At 38.9% G+C, this 12,145-nt stretch overlaps 2 protein-coding genes across 2 annotated transcripts in view; one reads left to right on the forward strand and one right to left on the reverse strand.

Annotated features, from left to right (window-relative positions):
- The window catches only part of ggh (gamma-glutamyl hydrolase (conjugase, folylpolygammaglutamyl hydrolase)), a 14,003-nt gene extending 11,994 nt beyond the window's left edge, over positions 1–2,009 (forward strand). The window contains exons 7-9 of the mRNA XM_015016752.1: positions 315–405; positions 484–618; positions 697–2,009. Of these exons, the coding sequence (XP_014872238.1) occupies positions 315–405; positions 484–618; positions 697–815 (345 nt within the window). The 3' untranslated portion in view covers positions 816–2,009. The remainder of the gene's footprint in view (positions 1–314; positions 406–483; positions 619–696) is intronic.
- A 664-nt stretch (positions 2,010–2,673) lies between these two features.
- dpp6a (dipeptidyl-peptidase 6a) overlaps positions 2,674–12,145 on the reverse strand; it is a 119,669-nt gene continuing 110,197 nt past the window's right edge. The window contains exons 17-26 of the mRNA XM_015016739.1: positions 10,409–10,480; positions 7,973–8,080; positions 7,668–7,737; positions 7,395–7,589; positions 7,047–7,101; positions 5,675–5,774; positions 4,806–4,864; positions 4,652–4,724; positions 4,499–4,572; positions 2,674–3,587 (exon numbers count right to left, since the gene is read on the reverse strand). Coding sequence (XP_014872225.1) covers positions 3,438–3,587; positions 4,499–4,572; positions 4,652–4,724; positions 4,806–4,864; positions 5,675–5,774; positions 7,047–7,101; positions 7,395–7,589; positions 7,668–7,737; positions 7,973–8,080; positions 10,409–10,480 — 956 coding nt within the window. The 3' untranslated portion in view covers positions 2,674–3,437. The remainder of the gene's footprint in view (positions 3,588–4,498; positions 4,573–4,651; positions 4,725–4,805; positions 4,865–5,674; positions 5,775–7,046; positions 7,102–7,394; positions 7,590–7,667; positions 7,738–7,972; positions 8,081–10,408; positions 10,481–12,145) is intronic.

Genomic DNA, 12,145 nt, shown 5'->3' on the forward strand with positions numbered 1-12,145 from the left:
GATCATCCATCCATCCATCCATCCATCCATCCATCCATCCATCCATCTGTTCATCCATCCATCCATCCATCCATCCATCCATCCATCCATCCATCCATCCATCTGTTCATCCACCCATCCATCCATCTGTTCATCCATCCATCTGTTCATCCATCCATCCGTCCATCAGGCAGCTCTAGTTTTTGTAAATTGATCTGTCAGTCAGACTTGGACAGTCTGTAGACCTAACAGAGACGTAAACGCCCTGAAAATAAACCTTTAGTCTTCATCAGTCGCTCTCATTTCCTGTGACGAATCACTTCTGTTTGTTTCAGACTTACAACACAAACGAGGACCTGAAGAGTTTCTATAAAGTCCTGTCAACAAACACAGATGGAAACACCGAGTTTGTGTCGACAGTGGAAGGTGACTGAAACGGCCTCAGTGACGCGGTGCAACAGGACCGTTGTCATGACGACTGCTGTTTTCTTACCCTCTGTGCAGCTTACAGTTACCCTGTTTATGGAACGCAGTGGCATCCAGAGAAAAACGCCTTCGAGTGGTCCAGACCTTACATTCCTCACTCTCCATCGGCGGTCAGGACGACCTTCTACACGGCCCACTTCTTTGTGAGCGAAGGTATGAAAGCACGACAGGTTTGGTTTGCTGAGTATTTGCTTGTGACTTAAACTCTGATCTGTTAATCTCTCTCTGTAGCGAGGAAGAACTTTCACAGGTTTCAGTCTAAGGAGGAAGAGAGCAAAGCACTGATATACAACTATAATCCTGTTTACACTGGAAACGCGAGTGCCTTCGAGCAAATTTATTTATTCTGAGATTCCTCTTCACAAAGCCGTTCTGCCTTAATATGGACTTGATATTTTTACTTTTCCAATTATCTGAAAATGTTTTGCACTGGAAATTGAATGGAGCTTCTGTGTTATCAATCAGCTTCTTTTTTAAATGAGTTTTTCTGTTTGTATTAAACATTTTTTGCCAATTTCTTGATGGTTTGAAACACTTTGAATTTCTCTGGCAGCTTTGACTAACTGGATCTGAGTACTGAATCAGAAACTGCTTATTTATACAAAGAATGTAAAAAAAATTGAATGTAATAAAGAAGATGCTGTTTATTTTTTCTCAATTTGCAGCAGTTGACCTCTAATTAGATACTTTTGTCATTTTTCTTTTGCTAATGCCAAAGTATTTGTGGTTTTCTAAAGGATTGACCTCGTGGTTTTACTGACACACAGCCGTATGTTGACCTTTCTGTATCATATGCAAATAATTGCATTGAAATTAACTTAATCCTCAAAATTTAGTAAGACCAGCACTATTTCAGCATATTTCTACTCAAGCAAAAAGTAGTTTTGTATGTGTTGTTGTGGAAACTGCTGTGAAGAGGAAAGATAAAAAAAACATTAATGACTGATAAAATATCTACTTTTTTATTCTAACACTTACTTTCATGCCACAATCTGCCAATGACATCCCTGTATGCTTTGGATAACAAAGTTGAACATCTTGGAAAAAGTCCATGTGTAGAAAGAAAGTTTGTTTCCATTGGCCATTTATAAAGTCGCTTCCAGCTCAATTCAAAGACGGAACAAAAATGAACAACCGAATGTAACGTCCAAAGTATGTTATGCACTAATAACACTCAGGTAACATTGTTTTTCTTCCTCTTTTTCTTCTCAGAATAAAATGATATTAGAACATTTACACATCAAGCTAACGAGACCGTGATCTCAATCACAATACTACTGCAAATATAGCTTATGCAGTTCTGTAAAAAAAACATTCAGGATGTCAAAATTTACGATGGCGAACTGAGAAATGACGGATAACGTAGCAAAGCACGTCGGAACATGCACTGGAGTGCAACATAAGACGATATAAATAAACTTGTGCCTGGATATATTCATTTCTGTGATTACTTTGCCTATTCTGCAGACGTAACGTGAAATTTATGTGTAATCTGGTGTTTAATGTTCAATGAAAATAATCCTAAACTTCGTTCAATTCACTCAGTTTTCAAAATTATTAAATAATATTTCTCATCTTAAAAGCCATTTGGCATTCCCAAAAATAGTTTTTTTTCTGTTATATGCAAATAATTGCATTGAAATTAACTTAATTGGGATATTTTAGAGAAATCATAATTAGCATAAAGATGTCAGCCAAGTTGAATGGCTAATGTGAAAAAAAAAATTACCCGCACTGCTAGAAAGTTATAAATACTATTAAAATAAATAATGTTACATTTAGCATTAGAAATGCTATTAAAGGACATTTAGTTTTTGTGCAAAGTAAAACAAGCACCACGCAAAAAAATCTGAACGCTATAAGATCCAGAAGCTTCGCTTTGCTCTGCTTTCAGTTTTAAAACTAGTGGGCAAAAATGTCAGTTTTTAAAAAGTAGTTGTAGCTAAAAACAACCCAGATACGATCAGGAGTATTTATCCTTCGCGTGGTTTCATGTAAGAAGGGGGTAAAGTAAATATTTTCATAAAGAAATAAGCTACTTTTTCTAAAAACACCAGATAACTAAGTGAACTCTAGATGAAAAAAGATCTTTTTATAATAATTTATATGTTTATACCCTTGCCGGGAGGTTTCTGTTTGTCTCATGCATGCTTTCCAGGCTTAAAAACGATTAAATCACTTACTGAAGTAAGATACTGTGGCAACGTGTTGAAGGTCTGAACCACTATCTTGGCTTTTTTGTATTAGATAAATTTATCTTCATGTTTTCTGATAAAGTAAGGCACCGTGAATAAATCAAGGAAATGCTTTTGTTGGAGGAAACCAAAACGGAACAATGTCAAATGTACAACCTAAACAAAATGGCTTATTTCTTTCCCCGTAAAACTCGTCCCAGCACGACTGAAACAGAAACGGACCTAAAACGTTGTGGAGGCAAATAAAAGATGAGCATTTGTGTGCTATTTTATAGACCGTTAACAACAGAGACAACCACAGTCCATGAAAAGTCCATCACAACTTTAAAAATAGTAACGTTCCCTGTATCCACGCAGTTCCAGACGCCCCTTACGAACTCTGCCGATCGGCGCCAGGGTTCTGAATTTCATTTATGTACAAGCCCATGTAGGTCGTGTGCTATAACGTTTCTTCTCCTCGCAGCCTGAAAGTCAGTGTGCAGGCTGAAGCTTTCTCTCCGTTGCTTTTAAAGACGTCCATCCTGCTGTAAAGGAGACCGTTTCTGGACTTCCTGTAGGTCATCAGGCCTTTGGAAATCCACCGGATGAACAGGGGAGGACGGATCCGTCGTCTGCTGGACGGCGTGGTAGACACAACGAGTTCAACCGAAACACACGGAGGATGAGGGTTGCATAATGGACAACTTGGTCGCTCTCGGGCACGGATACAACACGGAGGGAATGTCGGACCAAATGGAGTGAATGAGAAAAGAGGAACGGCAGCCTGTCGAAGAAAATCTAACCCTCGTCTTCAACCTCCTCTTCCAAATCCTCCTCAAACAGGCTTTCTGGTAGCCTGAAGCACTCCTCGAAGAAATTCACCAGGGACTGACTCAGGTGCTGCCGTGTTGCGTCGCTGTGGATGAAGTGGCCCTCGTCTGGGTAGATCTGACAGGAGCAGAGCGAAAACAGGTTGGCTTGAAACGTCAACGTCAGCTGAATGTTTATTTCAAACAGGTTTAAAAAAAACAAGAGGACAAGCTGAAAAACCAGAACAAAATAATTAGTTTACTACTTTTCTGCTTGAAAAAGAGCACAGCTTACTTTTTATAAGTAAAATGAACATTATTCTTTTATTCTATGAACTACTGACAACATGTCTGACATTTCAAGCAAAAATTTAGTATTTATTTGCAAAAAAGTAGAGACGGTCAAAATAAAACATGCAGCGCTTTCAGACCTCAAATAATACAAAGAAAACAAGTTTATATTCATTTAGAAACAACAAAACTAATGATTTAAGAGTTCAGAAATCAACATTTGGTGGAAAAACCAGGAGGAAAGTAAATATGTTGAGCCTCAAAAAACAAAAGTTTGGGCACAAGTTGATCAAAAGAACCAATAATTGGTCCTTGTGGAACTTCTTCAGATATTTGTCTGATTTTAATTTGCCAATTAGACACTAAAAAAATTTATATAAACAACATGCTGCTTTTAAGCTTACAATATGTTCAAGGGGAGCAAGAACAGAAAGTTTATGGTTCAGGCTATTTTTAAAATGAATTATAACTTCTGCATTTGAATTTTTTCCATAATGAGTTTTCTCACCCAAAGGGAAATAACTCTGGTTGTCATCCCTCTTTTTTCAGAGTTGAAAAGTGAAATCAAGAGTCAACTAGTATTTTTGTTAGAGTTTTTATTGGAACTGGAAAAAAATCTGGTGTAAAAGCCCAGATGTCTGTAAGCCCTGATAATTATTCCTCTACAGCTCTGAATAAAAGACATGGGGTCCATTTGCAGGGATCAGAAACCTCCCAAAGGCTGACAGATTTAACCAAATTAGAAATGAAACGACATACCTGCAAGGTGTAGTTGGCCTTTTCACTAATGAGCTGGGAAATGAATTTCGCTGTGTGTTGGAAGTGAACTTTTTCTGAGGACACAGAGGCAAAAATGTCATTGATGTTTCTTTATAACATATTAGAAAGGAGAACTTTGACCTGCAGTTGTACCATCAGCTGTCGGGTGAACGATGAGGAACTTCTTATCCATGAACCGAGACGCTCGGTGGGCTAGATTTGCCATCTAAGACCAGAAACATGATGGAGTTGATGCTTTTAGTGAGAACCACAGGAAAACAGGAGAAGCCTTGAAATGAAGTCCTACCGTGTACGCTCTGGGGTCCGGTTTAGGCAGACCCAGATATCTTTCAGAAAAAGCAGAGGCTGGAAAAAAGCATGAGAAATGTAAAATAAAACCAAACACTTTTGGGCTTCTAAGGTGAGTTTGAAGCATGCAAAGAAAAGTGGTCTAGATTTGCAATGACTGCTTAATGGGGGCAACAAAAAACTTTATCATGGACTATAAACACAAAGTCTGACCAAGTATTTTGGTCTAGTTTCTACTGCAAAAATCTTAGCACACATAAAATACGACAAAACCAGCTTACAGGTAACTTTTCAGTTAGATATAAGAGTCAATAATTCTTGAATACTGTTAAAAAAGTGCTGGTTCTATTTGGAAATAAAACTGCCAGCCCGTTTTTTTGTTTTTTAAATTAACTCCAGTCATCCATTGAACAGTTCAAATACAGAAAAGCATAAAATTGATGATGTGCGTTTGTGTAAACCTCCTTTTCCTTTGTTGCACCAATTCAAAGTGAGAAAAATGGCCCAGCTTCTCCCTAATTTTCAGTTTCTCGACTGTATTTCTATATTTCTGCAGCTGAAACAACCATCGCTCTCCTGATACACATCTCATTCTGCCCCTCACACCTTATATTCCTCAGATGGATGAGGTGAGGCGGTGTATGATTGGGTTCTGAGTGCAGCTGCTCCAACACACCCGCTCCAGATTCCCAGGAAGGGGGTAAAGGTGCTAGAGATGCTATCTGTCTTTATTTCACCTTCCAGAACATTCTGACGGCTCCGGCTCGGCTCCGGTGGCCCCGCCGAGCTACTTCGACACGTGCAGCCGAGACGGAAACATTTTGCATTTCAGAGCGCAGATAAAAACGAAAAGAACGGAGGGCTTACCGTATAATTCAAAGTCGGTGATGGGTGAGAGGACAGCGCCGCATTTTATTGGAGACTCCTCGCCGCTGAGCAACAGGCTGGTCACGTAGCCGCCGTACACCTGAGGAACGACAACTGTTATCACACACAATGCGGCAAGAGCAGCAAATACAAGAGCCGAGGCGACGCTGAAGTGAATTCTGGGTTTTAGGCGCCGCAGTCTGTTTGGTTCTGAGCACCAATGTGTGCTTAAGCAGCAAAGTCTACCACGGCGCAGGATTAGTTGGCTGGTGAAAGCATCACCCCGAAGGGTTTTTCCAATCAACTTCAACAACACTTCTCTGAACAATCAAATTATTTCTTCTTTTCTCTCAAGTTGGAACTTTTACGAATGGAATTACATCAACCAAGGGGTGTCAAACACAAGGCCCGGGGGCCAAATCCGGCCCGCCGAGGCTTCTTATGTGGCCCTCTAGATTTACACATAAATACAAACCTTCAAGATAACGGTTGTGTGCTTATAAAGTCAAATAAAATAAAAGGGGTTCATTTGTTTACTACTACATCTAATTAAGCAACACTTCCAGTTTTACTACAATTATGGAAATTCACACAAACATCAACAAATCGCAGCATTTTATTAACCAATGCGTAATTATGTTTACTGAAAATTTTCCAGAAAAATTATCAAAAACATTGGCAACTCCCACCTACAGGTGGCAGTATGTTTTACTTCTCCACTTGTAGTCTGTGATCAATTACTTGCGAGTAATAAAATGTGACATTTACCAACATACAACAACGCAAATACTGCAAAATTCCTTACAAATACTTTTAAATTAGCAACTTATAGCAAAAAATTACAAAATAGGTCAATCAAGATAGCAGTTGAGTGCTTAAGCATTACTATATTAATCAAATTAAAGTGGTTTATCATTTACTGCCAAATTACATCAGTCAATTCTTCCAGTTTTATTATGATTGTGGAAATTCACACAAAAATCAACAAACTGAGCCTTTTTTTTTTTTAAATGTGTCAATGAATAGTCTTAAACTTAATTCCCAAAGTAAACACTTGAAATCCACATCTGATGGTAAAATATGTAAGGCAGCAAACAGACAAAAAGCTTAGTTCAAAGGCAACAGGCTGCTTTTTGAACAATTACCAGATATCAGTTTGAAATTGTTTTTCTTATTCAACAATGTCAAACAAAAAACCTTAAAATCTGAACCAGATTAAGTTTTAATCTAGTTTTTGCACTTGGATGGATAAAGGCACTGTTGTTTTATTTTGGTCCAGTTCTGCAAAAATCACAGCTCAATTTACAAAACCAGAAATCCAACAAAAGTTCAAGATGCGTTCAGGAGCAGAACGGAGCGAGGCTCGTCTCACCTGTCCGAAGGCGCCGACTCTGGACTGGTCCACATAAGGCTCTTTCAGAATGAAACTGAGGGAAAAAGTCACTATTAATATGGTGTGCAATAAAAGTCTGTAAATAAAACCTTAAATTGACGTATAAATTTGCGTTTATACTTTAAATTTTGCTGGATTGATGCATCAAAGATAAACAGGAAAAAAACTCCACCATGAAACAACATATTTTACCGTTTCCTAACAAGGTATGCAAAGCAACATCTCAGTTCAGTCCAATTAAACTAGAAAATAATTTTTTTTTCTTTGCTCAGATAAAATGCAGCAGGTTCTGAATCCGGCCCAGTAACTGTGAGAAGGGACTCGTACTCGAGAGCGTCCTTCTGATCCTGCTCCTCGAAGACGCCCAGCTTCTTATGGATCCGGTGCAGGACGTTGGTGCCCTGGAAGCCGCTGCCCCGCCCGTCGCAGCGCACCACGATGGCGCCGAAGCTGCTCACCAGAACCGTGGCCCAGTCCAACACAAACCGCTCCGACACCGTCTGGCCACCAGGCGTCCCATCACTGCACCAAAGAGTGAATATCATCAGCTGATGATAACAGGAGTATTTTATTTTATTTTATTTTTTCACAGATACATACACAAGCAGGAGGAGCGGATAGTGTGACGTATCCATGAAGCCGGCAGGTTTCAGGATCTTTAGAGACAAAACTGAAATCCAGAGGAACACAACTGTTTATAAAGCTTAAAGTAAGTTACAAATATACAGCACCAACATTTATTGGCACCTATGTAAATAATGTTTACATCCCTCCTTCCAGCCCCCCTTTCAAACCACCTTCCAACTCTACTTCCATCCATAATTTTTCCAGTTTATTTTACATTTCACTCTTTAGTCAAGGTGCCTATACTGATGCAGTGGAACGTATCTGTGACTCTGACATACTGTAGTCGTCCATGTTGATCTCCCTGTACTCCACTGTGGGCATCTGCATGGTGTCCAGAGTCAGCCGGAGGTTCTCATTGCTCTCCAGTTTAGAAACCTCTGAAATACCTGCACACAGTGAACAATCAGAGGGATGAAACACAATCCAATGCAGTACACAGACGAAACAACCTTTCTGGTTACGGCATCTGTCCAAGATCTCCCAACAAAAGTCAAGAAGGAAAAGAAGAAGTAAAACACCTGTCACCTGCTGAAAACGTGACCTTGATTTGCTTTTACAGCTAGCTTCATTTCTTTGAAACACACAGGGAATCAGCTGCTTTTATTCATGGAGCACAACTGCCACGGCAGGCGAGGTCAAACGGGCGAACATCACATGTTGGAATTGGTTCGTCCTCGAATGTCCAGAAACAAGCGACTTCCAGGAGGGAAATCAACTCAGCGGCTGCCACAGCTGCTCCTGCTTACGGAATCAGATAAACGGTCCTGAGCTGCTGGAAGGACAGGCCCAGTAAAGCGGGGGAGGGACCACACCTACATGTAGATGAATTCATTTGACCTCGTTTCTGTAGGTCATGAAGGCTTTTCTTGACCATCTCCTCCTCAAGATAAAGTATTTTATGTCTGAGCTCTAGAATCAGGTCAGAATTTATAGTAAACGGCTTAAAGCTGCAGTGTGTCAATGTGAGATTTTTTTTATTTTATTTTACGTTTGTTGATAACTGATCTATGGAACTATAATCTGTGACAAATTGAGCTCTTTTGCCGTCTCCCAGTGCTAATTGTAATTGTGTTTCAGTATAGAACAAAGACACTCATTCAGATAACTACATCAGGTAGAAATCACTATTGACCCTTTGCAACTACGTCACTAAATCATTGGAGGCGCCATGATGGACGTTGGAAATGAGGGAAGGTAGAGACTGAAATTATTTTCTAACGTTGTTTTTTCCAGTTTATTCATGGTTTCTACTTGTTCGAGTTCAGCTAATTTGTCTGGGAACGTAACACACCTGGTTGGGGCTCACAGTCGGCGGTATTTACAAAAGTTGGAAACAGCTAGCTTAGAAACCGACCCGTACCTCTTCCCCCCTCTTGACGTCTTGATTAAATTATTGACTTTGCCTGAATTCACACCACATGATTTATGTATCCATGTCATAAACAGCGTTTCCTCTTAAACCGGAGCGGCATTAAAAACGTACAGAAGATGAGATGCTAACCAGTTTTTTTCCATACATGCTAGGCTACATGACAGAACGGCACTGTCTCCATGGTTACTAATGGTTAGACGCACCTTCTCCATATATTTAATATCTTTCTAATCATACTTATAAAGTAAATGAATGATAGTTTTCTTACCTTGCTGCTAATCCGCAATTACACTGAGGGCTGACAGTGATTATGATTGACGGCTGCTATTCATCACCCCCGTATCTTTCCTCATTAAAAGTTAAAAAATAAATAAATAAAATGACAAGCTTGGTTTCTATCCTTGTCTGTTTGTGCAGACAACCGCGCAGCAACCTATAACCATTTTTAAAGTCAAATCAACTGAATAGAAGCTATATTAGGCTACAAACAGATGTGTTTTTTGACTAGCTTTAAAGGAGAGCATTGGTTGTTTTGACGTCCGTCACAACAGAGTGGGCGGAGTTCTGAGAGCGTGACGTCACGTGCAAAGGGCCAATAGCATCAATTGTCTTTAGACAAACCAGACCGCTACAGATTCTTTTTAGCATAAACTTCAGTTGGAACTCACAGAAGCATTTTATAGAAGCATAAATGGGTGTTACACTACAAAATTGACGCAACTACTCCTCAAATATTGCAGCAATAACCCTGTTGCTGTACTGGTGAATTCACCCACCTCCACAGGCAAAACACTTGAAGTTACATTCATTCATCAATTATTTGGCCACTTGGGGGCGCTTAAATACTAAATAAAGATGATTGAACTGTAATGGTAAGATGATCATTGCTAACTAAAGAAGAAAAATATATTAATTAAGTTTAATTTCTTCATAGAGCATGTTTGTAGATGCATCATGTGACATCAGCTACAGCTTTTCCTCAGACTATAAAACCTGTGCACTGTTTGAGTGTTTGACATTCCTAATCAGGTTAATCACAAACATTAGCTACTGATGTGATTTACAGCAACCTATACACTTTTTAATGTAATACAGTAGAGCTGATGTTATTACTTAAAGGCAAAAATCACATTACAGTATGCTGATATTGCTGTTGTGGCTGGTCATAATGTAATGAGCGGGAATAATGTGATTACCAACATCATTTCTGGCTTGGCTTGCAGACAAACAGTGACTCAGGTGGTCATTCTGCACTGAAGACCCCCTGCTGTCAAGGTGATTTTAACACTCAGTGTCGGGAACATAATCCAATTTAGTAATAGCACCTGCAGGGTGTACTCACTTTCTCTGTCATGCGTCTCACTTTCAGCGTCTCTCTGGGTTTTGTACACGGCCACAAATGGAATATCCGGACCTGGAAGCACAAATTAAAAGAGTTACAGCCTCAGAATTTCTGAATTTTGCCCGACAGAGTCCTGCAAAAAGCATCAACACCCCCTGAATTTTTCTAATTTGAATCAGCCACATATGCCAATGTATTTTATGACAAACTGGGGCTGCGATAAAGTTTCAACAGTTAACTCAATTAAATAAACTGAGGTCATTTGTTACATGTAATCAAAATGAGTTAATTTAGTTACATTTATTTAACATGAAAACTTAACAAACTTAATATATTTACTTGGATCAACTTCATTTGATTGCTTGTAACAACTCTTTTTTTAAGTTGGATCATCTGGTTTCATTTTTCAGTGTATGGAAAAAATTCTCGATAAAATATTTTTTATTTCTTTCTGAGATGGATTAATTACAAACAAACTCCAGTTTTTTAAAATCAATAACAACAAAAAAAATTCCATCTCAAAACATAATTTCAATGAAAACGATTCAATCTGCTGATTTGACACAAAACAAATAACCTGGAGTTTATGATTTAATAAACTTTTTGAAGCCATAGACCATTTTTTAAGTATTTAAATAAGGATAGCCAAAGCATGGTAATTGCATAACTCCAAACTATTATTTGGTAAATTGTCATTATGTGCAGCGATTTTACCAAACACTGTAAAACACAAAATCTTACTCAGTATTTTTGTCTAGTTTCTTGTCCAAATATCTTAATCTACTTGAATTAAGACAAAACTAACTCACAAGTAACTTTTCAGCAAAATGTAGGAGCTTTTTTAAATAATTAATTCCTTAATATTGATTAAAAAGATCTAGGTATAAGTTAAATAATCTGCCAGTGGAACTAGTACTTCTTTAAAAATAAATCTATATAAAAGTAAGAAAAAGGGGAATGTAGCATAAAACACTTTAATATTTGTGATTGACAACATAAAATGTGAAACATTTCAAGGGTTATAGGCTTTTGCTGGCCCCTGTAGATAATGGAAACAATAAGAGAAGAATCTATGCCAGGATTTCTCTGCTCCAGACAAATCTTTGCTTATTTGATTTATTTAGTGCAGTAGCTGGAGCAGCTTTTCTGTATCTGGGCCACAAACAGAAACAAAGCCCTGAAACTGCAGACGCAGAGGGAGGAGCAGCAAACCGAGTGATCGATGCACTTAGCAGATTGAGAACACAGAAACATTGGGGCAGCATCCGCTGTAAATCATCTTTTCATGCCTTCCTCTCATGATGATGATATCAAAACCTCCCCAAATGTGATCACAGGCAGGCTGGGAGGAAGTGAAGTGGATTAAAAATCCATGAAGTACAAGCTCAGACTGCAGAGCAGGTCAGCAGAGCGGGCTTTGATGTCATTATGGTCATTTTGTGTCTGCTCTTAAATTCAGATTCAGAGCTGATTGTCACTAAAGCGCTGCGTGGGTGATTAAATATTGAAGCTACTGTCTTCAAACCTTTTTCCCTACGACAAAGGCACTTCGACATCCAGACATTTCTCTGATCTCTGGATGGTTTTTTTATCTTTGGGCATGTTCATGTCTGACACAGCAGAAGGAGATCAAAGATTTCCACATCATCATCCTCTGCTGCTGCCGCCTCGTCATGAACGGTTTAAAGAAGTTGGACGTCTCAGAACTTTCACCAGTGGTGGAGAAAGTACTCAAAA

Source organism: Poecilia latipinna, unplaced genomic scaffold (genome assembly GCF_001443285.1).
Source record: "Poecilia latipinna isolate Pla-1442-1.1 unplaced genomic scaffold, P_latipinna-1.0 Scaffold74, whole genome shotgun sequence".
Taxonomy (NCBI): domain Eukaryota; kingdom Metazoa; phylum Chordata; class Actinopteri; order Cyprinodontiformes; family Poeciliidae; genus Poecilia; species Poecilia latipinna.